General features: G+C 37.5%; 2 protein-coding genes across 15 annotated transcripts in view; one reads left to right on the top strand and one right to left on the bottom strand.

The window, feature by feature from the left end:
• Nucleotides 1–19,435, top strand: part of LOC725614 (protein cycle) — a 58,067-nt gene that overhangs the window by 5,189 nt on the left and 33,443 nt on the right. For 3 of the 4 annotated variants that reach the window (XM_006558024.3, XM_001121441.5, XM_016915105.2), the window contains exons 1-2: nt 10,989–11,119; nt 14,901–15,351. In XM_006558024.3, coding sequence (XP_006558087.2) covers nt 11,104–11,119; nt 14,901–15,351 — 467 coding nt within the window. In that variant the 5' untranslated portion in view covers nt 10,989–11,103. Of the gene's footprint in view, nt 1–7,151; nt 7,214–10,988; nt 11,120–14,900; nt 15,352–19,435 lie in introns of those variants that run through there. The other variant, XM_016915106.2, reaches the window with a different exon arrangement.
• On the bottom strand, nt 99–18,307 carry LOC100578524. Of its 11 annotated transcripts, XR_407672.3 has the most exons (6): nt 5,761–6,419; nt 4,367–4,487; nt 3,887–4,291; nt 3,542–3,807; nt 1,392–2,803; nt 99–1,226 (listed from the first exon to the last, which is right to left on the bottom strand). XR_407672.3 is itself a non-coding variant. In XM_006558022.3 (3 exons), the coding sequence occupies exons 1-3, from the start codon at nt 18,149–18,151 to the stop codon at nt 3,690–3,692; spliced, it is 510 nt and encodes a 169-aa protein (XP_006558085.2). In that variant the 5' UTR covers nt 18,152–18,307; the 3' UTR covers nt 3,101–3,689. The 11 variants fall into 11 exon arrangements, 2 of the variants coding, with proteins under 2 accessions (XP_006558085.2, XP_003249210.2); XR_001704930.2 differs by lacking the exons at nt 3,887–4,291; nt 5,761–6,419 and adding an exon at nt 14,115–14,877; XR_001704928.2 differs by lacking the exons at nt 3,887–4,291; nt 5,761–6,419 and adding an exon at nt 9,899–10,526.

The raw sequence follows: 19,435 nt of genomic DNA on the forward strand, positions 1-19,435 counted from the left end.
CTCTGGATAAATTATACACGAGTACTTTATTACTTTGGCTTTGTCGTGGATACTGTGAAAATTGAAAGGATTCGACGGAGGAAGTGACAAACACATTAGAATTTTCGAAATTATTTATCATTTCTCTTTAATTTTCCTCGTTCTTATCTCGGTACAACTGCGTATCACGATTATGCGTAATTTTTGCAGTTAAGAAAAATGTATTCTTTTCCATTATCGAGTAAACATCGAGCATAGAGCATAGAATGTTACATCATTCTCGTAGTTACTTGCAAGTTTCTCACTGTTGACTTGGAAATTTAATATTTTACTCGGTGTAACCACCTCTCCCTTCCTCTCCCCTCCAGTTTTGCATTGTTCATTCCTCGTATCTTGGTTGATTAGATCCCATCTTCGTGTTACAATCTATTTAATTTCAAAGTGATTAAGATATCTTAACATCTTTCTCTTTAACATTTATGAAAAAATATTCATGAATTTTATACATTATGCTTGAATCTATTCATTTGTGTACAAGATAAAATAATTATCTTATCTTAACGTTGCAATTATTATAAAAATGATTGTTTTTATCAATTAAAAAAAAATATGTATATATATACAGATATTTTTAACAATATTAAGTTTTATAAAAATCAAGAAACGAATTTGAAAATATCCCTAGATCCGTGCCAACAGATTGGAAAAATATTAATTATACTTGCATACAATCTTGATACAATCACAAATCCACTTGAATCACAATCGTTTTTAATCACCGCGATTCGAGGAATGCAAGCAGGAAATACGTCGTACTTGTAAACTTGGATTGGATAAAAATAATCGATAAAAGATGATTTTTACGCGGGAACAGGATCCAATCGTATCGAATATGCATATTCATATATATTCGTATATTTCAATGTTGTATGAATTAGCTTCCATTTAATAAACGATATTGCCAAAGTTTCCGCTTTGTTTTTCTCGTATTGAAATCTTGTTGTTCGCAGATACGAGTCAGACCTTTCGACCTTCCTCGCGTTTATGTAAACACGCATTCGTGTATTTTCTTTTTTCCAGCATCGACTAGAGAAATGTGGATGACCCGATTTTCCGATCGATACACGATTCGTTTCAAAGAATAATCGTGAAAAGATAAATTTGTCCCAGAAACTTTAGATCATTGACGAATATTCTTAATCTCTCGACGACGATTCTTATCTTAAAACGTGCGTCGAAGAAAGGAACTAAAAAAAATATGGAGAATTAGTTTGGAAAAAAAAAAAAATAGAGTAGATTATATTAAAAATTTGGACATGAAGGAAAGATAATGATACAACTGGATCAAAATGTATAAATTATCGAGAAAAAAAAAATGAGAAAAATTCGAAGAGATAAAAATGTTTACATACCGTCTGCATATCCTCACGTAGAACTGTTGTACAACGCGAAATGGAAAGTCATGATTTCAAACATTATTGCATTGTTGCACGTGTATCTTTTTTTTTTCAACTTTTTTTTTTTATTATTAATATTAATTTTACGATTATGTTAAAAACGTGCATCGATGAAATTCAAATAGGAAGAAACATTGGCATCGTAATTACGTGCTATTCGTGTCTTTATCATTATTACACAATCTCTGTTACTTAACGTTATCTCATTCTACGAGATTGAATTTTGCAAGTCAAACGAAATTTATTCCTCGATACTTTTCATTTCTATATTATTTTTAGTTTCGCCAGATACATATCTCGTGCAATTATATCGTCGCATGCTTAATTATCGTTGACGTATATTTTAGCGGAATAAAGAAATGAATGGTACTTTTATTTCTCGTTTGAAAATTTTACCGTTTCCAATTAATCGAACAAGGGAATCATTTCCTCGATCAATTCTTAAATAAAACCTTTCATTTTCGGCCACGAAATTAGAAGCGAAATAAACCGAGTCGAATCGTTCCGCCATATCTTTGCCTCGCTTACTCTGCAATGCAAACTCGAACGATCTTTATCCCACGAATTATCATTATAACTTTCTCCCGACCAACACTTTTTCACTCGCGTATCTAATACGATATTTATTAGTATCCATAATTCAGATACAGAATCTACAACAACAAGTCAAGTCTACTCGATTCGATTGCAATTAACCTAAAAATTTTCGGCACGAGACAAGACAAAATAAATAAAAGAACATTTGCTAAAATCCACTTTGCCTTAAGAATTGAACAAAATCTCCGTTCCAATCACGAAAAAGGAAAACCCGAATTTGAATAATCTCTTTCCAAAAAGGACGAAATTCAACGAGTGTATCGCGTCACGTAGAACGTTGAACGAGAAATTCGTTTCGTCTCCACTCAACTGTGACCCAGTCAAGGCATGGCGCTAGCGTCGACCAGCGAGGCAGAGATCTCTCGCACGGCGCGCAGCAGATCCGAAAAGGTCGAAGCATTTCAAATGCAAATAACGTTTCTCTATTCGTATAGGGAATATAATGATTGTAAGGGAATCCAAGTGGGTCTCCAGTTTGGTTAACGTCGTTTTACGTTTGATAATTATTCGGATCCAGCGGTGTGGAATATCAAGTTGAAATTCTTGAAACGAAAATGCTCGGTCCAGTCACGTCTCCACGCGTGTTGCATTCACTACCGGCTTCACTTTCTCCGATATATGGCTCACCGTCTCTCCGCTCTCTCTCTCTCTCTCTCTCTCTCTCTCTCTCTCTCTCTCTCTCTCTCTCTCTTCTCCCCTCGGATCTTTATTATTTTCACGTCTATGCTCGCACGTTCGAGATGCTGAAACGGATTTTTCTGGGGGACGGTCTGCTAGAATGAGAAATCTCTCATTAATTACGTTTCGATTTTAAATATCAAAGATTCTATCAAAGTTTCTCTTGGAGTTTCATTTCAATCTCTGATGGGTTTTTGTATCCGTCTAGAATTTTACGCATCTTAATGTAGATTAAAGTTTTATATTTTTCGTTCGAAATGTTTTTTAAATTGCAAAGAGCTTGTTGAATATTTTTTGGAAAAATATATTCTTTTTTTTACCTAAAAATATCAAAATAGAAAAACGTTAAAGAAAAAAAAAAAAAAAAAAGAGATATCAGAATGCACGGATAGATATTTCGAAAATTGATTTTAATAGTTGTGATTACGTTTCAAAGCAAATACATAACAATTTATTTTACCTTGAATGCTAGATATCGAAGTGTCAACCGGTTTTTAAGTAGATAAAGTGTTTACGTGTCAGACACTGAATAAATAACTGTCAAACGAGTAAACGAGTAACCGATAATCCAATATATAAAGCCGTGAATTTTTTAATACCAAATACGTTCTTTCATTCAATCTATTCCACGCGACATTAATAATAAAAAAAAAAGGAATATAAAGAGAATATAAAAAAAGCATTTTGATGACACGAAACAACGCGATCAAAAATTTCACTTTTTTTTTTAAATATTATTTCGATCGATATCGAATTATTCTTCGAACGAGAAATCGAGAAAAAAGAAGATGGGGATTCGCACAGGATGAACCCCTCACGAGAGAACACACCTCCTCGAATCGTGGCGCGGAGGAGGAAGCTTGGCAAATATTTAAAACGGCCTTGCAAACGCGCCAGTTCCTGCACAACTTTTACGTCACAGGTCAAGCACATAGGGGACACACGCTCGCGCTATCGGTGCACCGTGCTTCCAGTTCGTTACGTAATCCCGCATTGATAAGGAAATAAGTTGGTCGCCTTGACATTGCCCTCCTCGTAAATACGATTCTCCACCGCTTCTTCCGCTTTCCGCCAACGTTCGAGGAAGGAACATAACCTAAAAATGAGGGAAGAAAATTCGTTAGTCGAAAATCGTGTTCGATTCGAAAAAAAAGTTTTATCGAAAATTTTTCCACCTTTATTTTTCGCTCTTTCAACGCGATTTTGTATTTTGTATATTCTTTAACCTCGATCAACAACGGTATCTCTATCGCTTAAGTGAGGTTAGGTTTCATGATTTCGCTCTCGCTTCAATGAAAAAATATCGTATCATTCGTTTCGACCGATATTCGAAGATTCTTCCATTTTTTATTATTATTTATGGAAAAGAGAACATCCTTCATCCCGTTGACGAATTGTATCGTAATAAGTATATCGTCTCCGGCTGATTCACTCGATAATTGATACAGTTTACGTAATTACGAGTTGAATCCAACTTTATGGTAATTACTCATGAAACGAGCCTTTTTACGGATAATTCGTAGCAATTTTATATAGCCGATAATTACGATTATTAAAACCGAAAAGAGATACATGGCACGCTATCGGCAAAAAAAAAAAGGAAAAAAGTCGTTTCATCTTCCATTTTATCCTCCGTAAAAATTTTCCATTATTACCTTTCGAAAATTCTTCCTATGTCCGTTTCCTTCTCCACTCTCGAATCTTTCCATCGATTTCCTCCAAATTTATTTGTCCATATCTCCTCGCCATTCCACTTTACTTCTTCTCCTATTCTCTCTGGAAAATGGAAAACCGTTGGAATTTCATTTCTCGCGCGAAGGGAGAATTTATTGCGTAATCGCGCAAGCTGGATGGAGCGTGTACACAAGTTACAGATGATTTTATAATAGTCAAATTGAACGTATTATATCATAGAAATACACACACGCACGCCTCGCGCGCGTAACGAGTTGATCGCTCCTCCCCCCACCCCGATTACGTTGCACACGTTGTATTCAGATGTGTGCACAACATACGAAACGCGTTATTAAGTTTTTATATATATATTACGCGATGGAATTTATTTCTTGCGTTTCCTCGCATTCTGCGTTTTATTCTTCGCTGTGTAATTCGTGACATCGATTTTATTTTTTCTTAACAATAGTCAATAATTATTGTTAAAAGTATTTGAAATTACTTATAGGAAGAAGATATTTCCGCGGAGGCCCTCTGCGGGACAATATTTAAGTTGAGATTATTAACGAGATATTTCTAACTATAAGAGATGCGGAGGCCCTCTGCGGAACAAAATTTAAACTAATTTCTTCGTACGAGAAAAGTACAGGTTAGTTCGAAATTATTAACGAGATAGTCTAGTAAGAGACGCGGAGGGCCTCTACGGGACAAAATTTAAACTAATTTCTTCGTACGAGAAAAGTACAGGTTATAATAATCGATCCTCGATGACAATGTTATTTCATTATTGTTGCGTGAAATTGTGAAGTGGAATTAGAAATTCGTGTTTTACACTTGTCTTTCGTATACTACACTCCTATCTGTATGGACAATGTAAAGCTCGGTGTATATAAAGCCGGTTGGACGAATATCACAATAGGATACAGATGTTCAGAAACGGACGAGGCGACGTATTAAATGAAAAGATTCTAACGACCCTTCATTCCCACCTGACACTCTCTACCCATCCTTGTATCGATGCTATCGTAAATACGATAAATTGAATATTTAGCTTTGACCCCTCCCCCCTATTCAATTTTACACAATCAACGTTATACAAATGTATTTTCACGCGGCTTTATTTTCCGACAGTGTGCCTTCTTTTGTCATTTTCATCCGTTCCTAACCATCAAATTTTCTTCTTTTTAAATAATTACCCAACGAAAATATTATTTCGATCCACCTTGCGATTTAACGACACCATTGGATATCAAAATTGACGGAAAAAAAAAATACGCGAGAATAGATAATTACTTGTAACAATTATAACCAATTTGCGTCGAAAACACGATAGAAAGTTTGTGAACAAACGAAAAAAAAAAAAAATGCTAATTACCATTCACGTTCAGAATACGAAAAATGTATAAATACGGTTTGCACGGTATTATGTACACCGCGTATACTGCACACGCTCGCCTACCACACATTTTCGTGCTTCTCGCCGAGAACTCCGGTTGAATTCCGGTTACGTAAGCTTGTACCGACAACAGTACAACAATTTAAACCACGTGATTATGTAAACGTCATCAAGCCTGCGCCTGACAGATTATGTCTTGTCGCCGACATCCCCTATCGTCGGATCGGCGAGTCATAAAAACGACTCCTTTCTTTCCCCCGACAATGAACACGGTGTACACGGAGCATCGAAAGTAACGAGATAATAAACGCGATGGAATTATTTCGTCGTCTTTCGTCGTTATCGCGGGTCAAACGAAAACTTTCGAGCGGATTCTTTCAATTTTTCTTCTTCATTGTAGAAAGATACGAAGATCGAGAGAGACGTATACGTAAGAATAACTCGGTTAGCGCTCAACAGTGGCGCTAGCGTCGTCTCGAATATTCGTCCACGAACGTTGCGGCTGCATTATAAACCGTTTGTATCTTAACGCGTTTTAACGTGATCGATATGCTTAAATACGCGTATTCGTTCATACGATACGAAAAAATTTTAAAGAAAGACGCTTTGTACAATTTCTGTACGCTTAATTACGGAAGGTAAAAATTGATATTTTATCGTATCTTACGTATAACGTCTTATTAACTCGGCTCACTGACAAATTTCCGTGCGATTGTATTAGAGGTTAGAGCACGTGGGCGTTTCCATCGACTTGTTCCCCACGATTGAACGCCGCGCCATTGTAACGAGAAGCTATAAAACTGTGCAACTTTTATCTCCACATTTCTCTCCTCTCTTATCGAGATTTCAGATCGGACGAAAGATAGTCACTTTTCACGCGTCAGAAATTTCCCTTCTCCCGTGATAATTTAAGATGAACATAACCGCGTGTATCTCGGTTGTGCAACCTGTCGTGATTTATCGATCCGAATGAATAATTGCAATAATAAAGTCTCGTTTATCGAGTAATGTTAAAATTTACGATACTTCTTTCTATATATATATACGTGTATATTTTCCCTCCCTCGATTTTATTTATCGAAAAATAAAGAATGGAACAGCCTTCTTAATTTAACGCCTTGCGTATTCTCCGTTTCACGTCTGACTGGACAATTCGGTGCTTAATTAACGAGTTGTATCGAGCCAATTATAAAAACGAGATCCCCCTAATTTATCAACCTTATCAATCTTTCCTCTGCGTTTCTCATATTTTCCTCGATCAAATTTTACTTATTAATACTATCAAAATTGTAACACAGCTTGTAAAAATTTACATTGAAAGTTTAAAAAGGAAGCGAAGAATGCTGTAATGGAATCGTTTTAAATTGCAGATATAATCGGGCCATGCAGCCAAATGAAGGGTCAAGCGGGACTGGTCGAGGTAGATTTGAGGGTATTTATCACTTTTCTTTCTCTTTTCACCCTAAATCGTACTTTACGTCATTACTCACGAATTTTTTTCTCTCGATCGAAACGAATAAGAAATTTTATCAACAATTGGAACAAATAAAGAAAGATTCACAGCGAATAAACGAGATATTTCAAGATATTTCGAATTAACGCATTCGACGAGGGACACAGTTAATAATTAGACGGACGAAAAGAATACGATTTCAGTGGGGTTCAACAGGTTGGGGAGGGTATTGCGTTGCACCGGAAGATTGGCCAGTGTTGTCTTACCAATCAACGCGGAATTCTCCTCTGGTCACTCGAGCGTGGCCGGGAAAATAATCGATACGCTCGAGACGCTATTGTTTCTCTCCATTTTTTTTTTTTTTTCTTAATCAAAACGAACAGAATTTTCATTTCTCGATATCAATAATTATGAAAATTAGATTTTTCGAGAGAGAATGACCACAAATACGAAACAAATTCAACGAATTTATCACCGAGAACGTGTTGCTTCTTACACCCGTTTCAACGATCTCGAAAAAAAAAATTCACACCATCCAATATCCCTAACTAACCCGCTTCCGTTCGTCACATTTCCGGATTAATTTCCCATTTCAAAAATTGACCGTGTATCCTATAATCCTATAATCCATCCCCCGCCTCTTTTCCTCTAACAAAGGTTAAGGTTTCAAAGCGTTCCCTCGCGATATGATCGCGCGATATAATTGGACGGATCCGAAAAACGGAAAAGGATGGGGGAGGAGGAGGAATCGTGCGAAATCGCTCGATTAATTCGACGAGGCTTATCTCTCCCCCCCTCCTCCTCCGAAAAATCATCGCTAATGAGAGCACGCCTCTCCCTCCCCTTTCTCTCTGTGGTCACTTCAAACGGTCGATGTTGATCCGTGCAAGAAGGGAGGGGATGGATATCGATGACGATTATCAGTTGCGAATCGGCGCGTGTATCTCGCCCCCTCCCCTCTCCTCTCGAGGATTATGCTGCAGCGCAGAGGTACAGGGTTTGGATTCGCGTAATTAGCGTTAATTAAACGTGCGCTTGGGAATGTTGGAGTGGGGGGGGGGGGAGAGGTAGGTTTTGGGGAGGGGGTCGCGTGAGGCATGGGACACGTGTCGCGGGTGATTTTGGACGATTATTTTTGTTCGTCTTTTCTTCGAGTCGATGGAAAAAGGTTATTTTGGAATTATTCCATTATCGAGAGAGAGACGTTTTAATTAATCGTTCAAGTTATTTTGAGAGACAAAGGGGGATTTATCGTATCGGTCAATCGATAATTCATAGGAGAATAATATAAATAGATAAAAACTTTGATAAAATATAAAGAAATATTTCCAAGTTCTTTTCCACTATGATAATGCAGTTTTCAGTGATTAATATAACACGTGGCTGTTTCTAAATATATAAATATATAATATATATTATATAATAATAATAATAAATATATAATAATAAATGGGAAGAGAAGGTTGATTAAAGGAAGAAGGACGATGAATTTGTTGAAATTTCTTAGAAATTCTATATATTGGAGAACAAAGGAAAAAAGGAGAAATTGTCGTAAACATGGTAGGTGTAAATATTTATCATAAGCTTATCAGGCATATATATAAAATAAAATAAGAGAAACTTTTTTCATAAAACACAACCACCCTTATTTCCACCCTCTTCCTTCGAGTTGTTTACAGGGAAGGGATCCTCTTCAACAACGAGTTCTCAATTCGACCATCTTCTTCCTTTCGTCCAACTGTGAATCTCGATCGCGACGAGAACAACGTCCAAGAATAATTCCACCTGTCCTCTAACCATCAATCCCGAAATTCCTTCCTTTAAAATTCCTTTCTTCCAAACTTTCGCTCTAAATTTTTCCAAAAAAAAAAAAAAAAAAAACGTTTGAAAATACATCGTCCTCCCTTCTTATTATTCCTCCTCGCGAGTTTTACTTTCAAGAAAAATTCGCGTTTATCGACTCGATGAAATAACGACTTCTATCGAGCTACGCGCGTACACATACACACACATACGTGGCGTGAAATATGTTGGTATTAACGTCTGGCCCGAACAATTCGCATTTAACCGGCTTCCCGCGATAGATATCGGGAAGAAATTCCTTAAAATGCGTTTTTTAAAGGCGACGATGCCTCGAGTGCTCGAGTGTCTTATCGAGTGTACACGTTTAGAGAGAGTTATGGACGAAATGCAAATGCGAAAAATACAAATCGCCATATACTTTGTAGATGGAATAAATTTATAACAAAATGTACGTGGTATATTTGATGTAATAAAATTAAATTAATCGTTAATCATCCTTGCACTCGTTCTATTAATCCTTTCTCCAAAGTAACCAAACCCACTTCTCCCTTATTGTCCACGCTCTTCCTTCGAATTTCGAGACAACCTCTGCCTACTTTTTCCTTTCTTATTATTCTAAATATTCTATATATTCGCTGTGTATAAGGAAATCTAACGTGGATCGATATTCTTATTAAAACTATTCAACAACTTTCTTGATTCGGTTTCAAAATTTATACACTTTATATGTAAAAACGAAGACACGAGCAAGGATTGCAATTATAAACTTTGGAAGATAATATTTTAATATTAATGAAGTGTGTCGAATCGAAAGAGAGCCAAGATAATTCGTCGAGGTACCTTTTCTCTACTATTCTCTACCTTTCTAAAACTTTGGAGAGCAATTTGGGGGCGAGGAGGCAGCGAACGTTTATTGGTCTCCTGTTGCACCTTCCCAAGGGATTAGACCTGCGTATGATGGGATCCCGGTACCATCACCGAGGTGTAGGCGGTTTCAGTCACTCCCACTCTTACGCCTGCGAAACGCAACCGGCGTGGTTTGTTTCGAATTTCCCGCCGAAATATTTTCGAGCGAAATGAAGAAAGAAAGAAGAAATAATTAATGCGAAGATAAAGGATAAGATAAAGAATTTTCACGACGAAATAAAGTAATCGGCGATTATCTTTGAAAAAGCTTCGTTAACTCTCGAGAGATACCGAACGATATATCCTCCTCGGAGCGCAACGAGCATCGGCTTTAATAAATCGCTTTCAACAACTTCGACGAAATTCGACGAAAATTAAACGTGTATTGTTACATTTATACATGGCAGCAGAAAATTAACACTTTAATTCTTCGTAACCAACACGCGAGATAGTCGAGACACCGAACTGTCGATTCGCGAAAGCGACTGTCGAGAGAAGGAACACGGAAAAGACGCCGAAGGGAAAGTTGACGGAGAAAGAACGCGAGAAGCAAGGTGGAGAAAGAGAGAGAGAGTTTAGGTAACTCCCACCTGCGTGTGTGGTCGGTGTGTGGCAACAGGAGAGCAAGCACGTGGTCCGGCCGTGGTTAATCCGCGGCGCGGCAGGATCTAAGCATCGGTGTTTCTTCCACTTCCACCACGGTCCGGGGTCCACCACCACCGCCCACCCGCGCTCAGTGTTCGTTGGCCGTCTCCGGGTGAAGAATGCGCGTGAGTTCGCAAAGTCGGTCGCCGTTACCACCACCACAACCACCACCACAACTCTGTGGAACAGTAGTGGCACGGTAAACGATCGCGAAGGTTGCCGGCACACGCGTTGTGGGGTCCTTCCTCGTGCACATCGTGTGTGGGTCGAGGTGGAAACACACACACCCCGCCGCCGATCCGCGCCTTTTTTCTAATTTCGTCGGTAAGCACGTGGCGTGTGGTGGGTGTAGCGCGTTCGAGGAACTCGGCGAGAAGAGGCGCGCACACGGACCTCGTCGTCGTCGAAGAGACAACCCTCGAAGCACGAGGGCATTGGCCGAGAAGAGGGAAGGCGAGAGGCCTTCTGCGCTCATCGAGGATGCCGCCGCTTCCTCGTCGTCGGCGACGACGTGGATGTACGCGCTTCTCGGTAAGCCCGTCACGACGACGGCCACTAATTTTATTGGAGGATCGTGGATACGTAAAAGCGTGGTTGCAACGTGTGAACACAGTGTCTGGGACGAGTGGCCGTGAAACGTGAAATAATGATATACAAAGCTTGCTGGAATTTTCGAGGATTCGTATTCCCTCCCCCTCTTTCGCTACCGTTTCTATCTTCCTTTGTTTCGGAACTATCGCAAAGGATTTTGTTTTTTTTTTTTGTGTATGTGTTTCATAATCTCAATTATAAACGTAAATACTTTGTAACTGTAATTTTTACTTTGATGATCAAATGAGTGAGAAGAAATAGAGTGAACGATCCCTTTTTTCGAAAGCTATTGTTGGCGCCATTTTCTAAATCCTTTTTTAAAACATGTTCAAACAATCTTTTCTTATTATTATTCTTCTGCTTTTGTGAATGCTATATAAAATTATTAGCCGATTTGGCTATTGATTTATTTAGAGGGATTCAACGAATAACAACGAGGAGTTATTTATATTACTTCATATAAGAGATTAGTTATAAGTCGCGGTCACCCATCCAAATACCGATCGCGACCGACGTAACTGCACTTTGATAATCGAAAGGGTACCGTTGGATCCACGCGGCCAAAGAGCTTTACCTCTTTCTTAATATCGAATCCCAATGTTTTGTTACTGCTCGGGGATTCATCGAGTGTAATGTGGTGTTGTTTCGATTTCTCGAGGGGGAAAAAAAAAATGAATTAATTTGGTGGATTAATCGACACGTGTCAGTGAAAAAAAAAAAAATATGTGCACCATCTTTCTAGGATGCTAGAATTAACTCGTGTCGACCAACTATGCGCCTCTGGATTTCCACGTCGCTTATTCAAGGTATCTCCCAAATTTCTTCATTAACATCACCTAAGATTCTCGCAACTCGACTCTTCGCTCGTAGGATCAGCTGATCGCCCGGAAAAGGAAATTTCTAATCTCCTCTTCTTCTTCTTTCTTCAACTTTTCTCGTCGTTTATTTATCTCTCTTATCATCCTCGTACTTTGTAGTACCTTTCAAGTTTCGTATTTCGAATCGCTCTCTTCTGATTCGATGTGAAATTATCTTCTTATCTCGGCCTTGTTATTACACATCCTTTTCTCAATTTCTCAAATTGCACACACTGCTCGAAAGGAGACTGGTTCAAAAGTGCATATAATCGATGCTTTTTTTAGATAGAAAATCTTATCCAATTTTTTTATTTTTCTTCCTAATTATTATTATTATTATTGATTAATACTCGTATGACCTCATTGACCTTCATACAGATACAAAAATTAAAATAATTGGAATACTCAAAGTTTATTGATTGACAAGTGAGATTTAAACCTTATTTAACAACTTTTCGAAAAATAGTTTACCGTCGATTTCCTATTTGAAAAAAAAAAAAGTGCAATTCGATCCGCTGCAATTCTGACCATTCATTTTTTTTTTTCCCCTAAATTATTTTTAAACTTGCAAACTTTTCGGATCCCGTTTCATCATCGTACACAATATCTACTAAATATACACTTATCGAATATCAACCGTCCAGTAGTGAATTTCGATACCGTGTTTTAGAAAATGTTACTAAACGAGCGGATTCGAAAAAGAAAAGTAGACGCACGCACGCGCGCGTGTGTGTGCGTGCGTGCGTGTGGAAAGTATTTATCGATTTTCTTTCTTTTTTTCAATTCGAAAAGTAGCTCGATAAGTAGATCAAGCGATGAAAACGTAGATAAGGGTAACGCTTGAAAAAAAAAAAAGCTTTTTATCACGTCACAAATGGAAGATTCTTCGGATTGGAGACAAAATTGAAGAAATTTGAAAAAAATATTCGAATTTGAAAATTTATGAACGGAAGAACGTGTTATTTTTGAAAAGATATTATCGAGAGATGATTAACGCGAAAAAATGATTTTTTTTTTTCATTATTATTCTTCTTGATCGAACCTATATTTCGTTTGAACATTGGCGAAAAAGGAATGAAAGACGTGTTCTTAAGGAAAAGTAAGAAATATTTTCCATAATTTAATGTTTATCAAAAAATTATATCATCATTGTTAAGTTTTCAATACAAATATAACTTTCTTCTAGAAATTTCGATCTTTCCTTCCATTGCACGATTAACAACATTATCAGAAATAATTACCATTATTATTCGAATATTTCGATTCGTCTTACTTTTCCTCGAAGAACTATACACTTATACACCACGCATTCATGAATATCAAACGTTTAACATTTGCACGAAATAAACATACGTACGCGCATAATTTCAAAAAAAAAATTTCCCGTTCAAACTTGTGCTCGTTTCTTTTTTCTCTTTTATCTCACTCGAGAGAAAAAATTATTACCGAAATCGAGCATTGATACATCCATACAAATATCGTCGAATCGAGTTTCCAAGAATTTCATTCAAATCTCCAAGATTCTATCTTCTCGTTTGTGGATGGATCATGCGCGGCGATAAATGTTTCGAAACGATGAACGAAAATGAATGATTCCTCGGACGAAACGCAGCGATGTTAATCACATCGCGTTACGTCATTTCGGTATCGGTAAAAGCGTTCCACGTGTCGTGGGGTCGACACGTAAGCAAAGCCGTTAACGCAACGGCTCGAACGTGTGTTCGAAATGTCATAAAAATATGAAATTGTCTGTCGGCTGAGGGAGAGAGAGAGAGAGAGAGAGAGATTAATGCCTCGACTGTGTCCGCTCCTCTTCGATTCGTTACCCGTCTCTTACCGACGTCCAATCATTATAATTCTTCCTCGAGCGATCGCGAAATCGCGGGAAATTTATTTATTTATTCGTCCCTTGTTGCTCGTTACGAGGTATCCGTACGAAGGAAAAATCGAAATATTGTTCGAAAAGTAATTTTTTCGAGGTTCGGAATATTGAAAACCAGTCTTCTTCAGACACTTCTTAACACACTTTCCCCGAACATTATTCTTATCTTTTCGGTAACAAAAAAGGAAATTTATACCAAAATCTTTGTTATCCTCGCACAAAATCGAACGAATTTTTCTCGTAAATAACTCTCGAAATACGTAACAACAAGCACGAAGGTTTAGAACGAAGCTCGACTAGAGTGAAGTTGGCTGGATAAACGTTCGACTAGCGACACTCGTGCCAAGAAATAAAACTATTTTCCGAACTATCCAAAAATTTCTATTCTAGAGTGAAGTTGGCTGGATATCTAGCGACGCCCTCGTGAGAACACGAGACTACTTTCGAGAAGAATGGAAACACGATTTCATTGTCGCGTGAAATCGAATCACTTTTACTTTTACACTCTTCACGTATAATTCCCTAGATCGATATTAGGCGTTCAATCTCCGTTTCGTACTATTTAAGAAATCTCTCTTTCTCTCTCTCTCGTTCGAGACGATAAACCGCGTAATAAAATAATTACGTAATTAAGCTAGAATCTTATCGTAATAACGCGAAATCTTGATTCGAGGAAGAGAGTAACTAATCGTCCAGTAATATTCCAAACCGATTCGACGAGCCCAATACCCATTAATCGTACAAAATTACGAAAAATTACTCTTCTTCCCTTAAAATAGAGGAAAATAAGAGAATTTTAAAGCAACCTTTTTCCCCGAGCAGACGAGAGACCCGATTTCGATCAGACGCGTTGAAAATTCGTTTCGAAAGCTTGGAAAATTATCCTCCCCCTCTCCTCGTTCCGACGACTCGTTCGCACGTTGCAACCTTGCTCTCTGCACTCTGCACGAAAAAGAGAAGGAAAGAAACGCTGGTTCCCCAGAGGGTGGATTACTGGCGGACACCGGTGGTGTCATGGGGGACGATGTGGTGGTCGGCGATGGCGCCCGCGTGAGCACCACCCCCCCGGCCCCCCGCCAGGCCCAAGAGAGCCAGGAGGATCCACGCCGCCGAGGTTACCCGCCGCAACCCGCCGAGATAGAAAGGTATCGGGAGCAGAGGGAGGAGTTGGAGGATCTGTTGTGCTTCCAAAGGGGGCCCGAGCAGGAGATGGTCGCCCAGGATATGGCGCAGAGCTACGCTCACCTCCTCCACCAGCCCCCCAGCCGGGAACACCAGCAGGAGGAGTTCATCTCGTTGGACGAGCTGCAGTCGAGGATCCATCAGGACAATCGTGGCGGCGGCCACCAGGTCTCGGCCATTTTGTCGGCGGCCGACCCGTACCAGCAACAACAGCAACAGGGGAGTTACTATAGTCTTTCGGCTGTTCAAGAGTAAGTGGAAAAAAAAAAAAAAAGAGAGAGGAAAGAAAAATTGTCGAGTACTCGAGTTTTTCTCTCTCGTTAATTGTTCGTATTTTTTTTGTTTCGCGATCGAGAATGTTTTAAGTTTCGATTCCAAAATATTTTAATCCATCGATTACCATCGATCGGTAATAAATTCGCCTCGCCCCATTTGCGACTCGGAAGAGTTAAACGGCGTGTATATGGGGATACGATGGTTTCGTGACATAACCAGACGCATCTGCCGTATAATAAGACGATTATCTCGCGTTGCTTTGGCCAGCCTTGAATCATCATCCACGTGATCTCGTTAATCGTTGCTGGATTCCTGCAATGTGGATTTCGAGCTTCTCGCTCGGTAACAGAGATCGATTTTCCCTTTTCTTTGTCCTTAATAATAATAATGATAATAAATCGTAGAATAAGTGTATTTTACGTTACTTCGAAATGCCATCAATTTTTCATTTTCTTTTCCTTCCCGTTTTACGTGATAATTTTTTATCTTTTCTTTTGAAAATTATTATTTTCGATACTTTTGCCCAATGAAACAATGAATGAGATCACGCTCGACGGTTTGTCTCCTGTCACGTGATTATACGTACGCGGCAAACAATGGGGAATCTCGAGGAGGGAGAAACATTCTTTCGCGGTTATAAATCGAGATTAATACCACACACTTTTCACGGAATACCGTTTCACTAAACAACACGCGGGGCGGTGATATCGTTGTTCGTTATCGGGTTATTTAAAGGTTCTCGCTTTTAGGTTATGTGACTTTTAGGTTACGGACAGTTTCGGTTGAAAATTTCGATAATAATTCGATAAATTAATTCAATCTGAAAAGCAAAATTAATTAAGAGAAACCGTAAAGTTTCGATTTTTAAGAAGAAGAAAAAAAAAGATTTCCATTAAAAGAATACCGCGTACAAGAAGAATTTTCTTACATAAACCGGTAAAAGGCGGCACGAATCCTGCACGATCAGGCAACGACGAGATAGAAGATAGATAATCGGCCCTGTTTCGCGTGGCGAAGGCGTGCCACGAATCCAAACCACGTTTCTTCGCAGGTTTCTGCGCAATTCCTCTGCGCAAGGTAGAAAACTCGAAAAAGAAAGGGTGCTGGACTTTCTTCTTTACCGACCGAGTTGATTTGAACAAAACGACGTTGCGCAAGACGATTCTACATCGTTAACCTAACCTCTCTTTCGACCTGTCAAATCGCGACAACGACGCACATATAACGCAAATACACGTGAAAATTCAATTATATATTCACGTTGTACACAATCTTTTCAATGAAACGAGAAATAAATATAAGCTGAAGAAATAATTTCGAGTCCTAATCTTTCGAAAATTATCGTGCGACGTTTTACAGAAAGAGTTGGAAATAGCGAGAGAAATTTTTTTTAATTCGATTGTTTAAAGGGAACGAAGGGAACGTCGACTCGATAATTAATTATTGGAGATGATGTCGCGGTGTTAAAAACGAGCAGGGTTCTCGAATGTTGTTGAAAGGTAAATGGCACGGGTTGCAAATGTGCATCGACGACGATTGCGTCTTCTTAGTATTTTTCATACTTTTTTCTCATCTCTCTCTCTCTCTCTCTCTTTTTTCTTCTCTCTTCGAGTTGTAATCGTTCTTCTGGACGATTATTGCATATATGATTGTGAAAATATGGAAATGTTAGAGAAACGAGTTTCAGCAGGGGATCCGTTGCACTCGCGACGGATAAATTACACGTCGGTACGTGTATATATATATATTTTATAATTAGAATCGCGTGGAGAATTAGGAAAGGAGAAAAAATTATTATAAATAATTCGACTCAACGTTCCAATGAAAAATAATCATAACCCTTTTAACATTTTACAGGAATTTAAAATTCAATCATCCGACGAAATAATCCACTCATATTGAATCATATATAGAAAGATAGTCCGAATAATTAATTTTAGAATAACAAACATAACAAAAAAAAAAAATAATCTGTCGCAAATATAATACGTAAACAAAATACATCGATCGAATGGAACGCGCACGCATCACACTCACACACACACACACATATGACGCGACGCGACGCGTCTCCGTGTTACACTCGTCCCGCAATCTTCTTTACGAAGTTACGTAACAACGTGTAACTCGTACGTGTACATTTCCTAATCCCCGCGATGACGCGCAAGAGATAACGCCCGATCGAATAATATTCTGCCGAATAGGGATTAAAGATTATATCGATAACAATCGTAACAGCAATTTGCAAACTTGATGCTCCTCACTCCGCTTTCCGTTCCACCGAATATATATATATATTCCAGCAGTGTTGCGTTGTAATAATTTCGTTCGTATATATAACGAGACGGCAAAGGAGATTAGATAAAATTACACACTGCGCACCTCGAGCAAGATTCTTCTGCGCATCGTATATTAAAAAGAGAAAGAACTCTTTCCTTCCCTGAATATCGAGTGAGATAGAATCATTCGAGGGGACAAACGAAAGCGATATATACATTTTTTACCTTGTATATCCTTCTTGCACGCGTCGTTGTACAATATCGAAGGGAAGAGGAAAGAAAGAGAGGAAGGGAAAGATCGTAATTTTACGAGGAAGAGAAAGAGAGGAAGGATACGATATAATCGCGCGGACGTAGAACTTGAGGAGGCATCGCGTGCGACTGTTGCAAAAGCGGATAGCGCGATACCAGCAACGTCGCGTGCACTGACGTATCTATGAATAAATAGAATTACGCTAATCGTGCGGGTTACATCATAATATACGGAACTACTCATACGCCGCCGGCGTAGATACGTGGCCTTCGCCGTGTCTTTTTCCTTCGACTACGTAGGAAACTATTGTCGAGCAGGGGATCGTTTCTTCTTTCTCTCTCTTCTTTCTCTCCTATTCTTCTCTCTCGATTCTCCATTTTCGGTCGAGTTAACCGAGGCTGTTATTAAAAATCGAATCGACTTGATTTTTCGATTCTAACGATAATTCCTATATTTAAAAACATGTAATATCCAATTTATCTACTAATTTATATTAACTTTATATTAATTAATTTTTAAATTTTCGTCGCATCTGGAGAAAAGGATTTCTAATTTTTCTCCATCTCGAAAAAAAAGAAAAGAGAAAAATCTTTTAAGATAGAGAAATGGATACAAAAATAATTTGAAATTATATTATTATTTTAAAACATGTATTTCTAAAAATAAATTTTTACAAAAATAATTTTTTTGATGATAAAGATAATAAATATATATATCATAGATATTTTGCACTTATACTTCTTTCATTTAATGTTTCATTTTTTATTACATTAAATTTTTTATAAATTATTATAATTAATAATTAATCTTTAAATTTGCAATTTAATGTTTTATATTTTAAAATAATAATTTTATTTAATTAGTATTAGAAAAATTTTAATTTTCAATTTTTAAATTTACAATTTAACTCTTATTTAGATTTAATACTAAATAAGATTTAAAATAAAAATAATTAAATATTTTATATTTAATTATATTTTATATTTTAAAATAATAATTTTATTTAATTAGTATTAGAAAAATTTTAATTTTCAATTTTTAAATTTACAATTTAACTCTTATTTAGATTTAATACTAAATAAGATTTAAAATAAAAATATTTAAATATTTTTATTTTTAATTTCATTAAATTTTTTAAATTCAAAGATTTTAAGTTAAAATTCTAAAACTATTAATCTTCAAAATTAAAAATAAAAATTAATTTTTTAAATCTTAATAATAAAGTGATTTATATCAACCAATCATAAAAACATTGCAATCTTGTATATTATTCTAGCTTTATATAGAGAAATGGATAACAAATATACCTTTTTATTACTTGCACTATTTTCATTTAAATTAATATATCGCGTGTCGAAGAAGCTCGAATAATTTTGCAATTTCAGAACCGAATTTCTCGAAAGAAACAAATTTTTCCATTCCAACAAATTGGACGAAACTGTTCCAACAGATTTCACTGGAAATCGAGGGAAAGAGGAAAAAAGGAACTGTTTCTGCGCATTGTTGCATTGAACGCGAAGAAAAGCG

Source organism: Apis mellifera, linkage group LG11 (genome assembly GCF_003254395.2).
Source record: "Apis mellifera strain DH4 linkage group LG11, Amel_HAv3.1, whole genome shotgun sequence".
Classification (NCBI taxonomy): domain Eukaryota; kingdom Metazoa; phylum Arthropoda; class Insecta; order Hymenoptera; family Apidae; genus Apis; species Apis mellifera.

Bases quoted from the DNA above. Each gene is read 5' to 3' on its own strand.
- LOC100578524 (XM_006558022.3), bottom strand. From the start codon at position 18,151: ATGAGTAGTTCCGTATATTATGATGTAACCCGCACGATTAGCGTAATT. The intron at 4,488-17,880 runs GTAAAAAATGTA...TCCATTTTCCAG, and splicing joins GTGCAAGAAGGATATACAAG to AGAGAATAGGAGAAGAAGTA. The intron at 3,808-4,366 runs GTAATAATGGAA...CCTCATTTTTAG, and splicing joins ATAGGAAGAATTTTCGAAAG to GTTATGTTCCTTCCTCGAAC.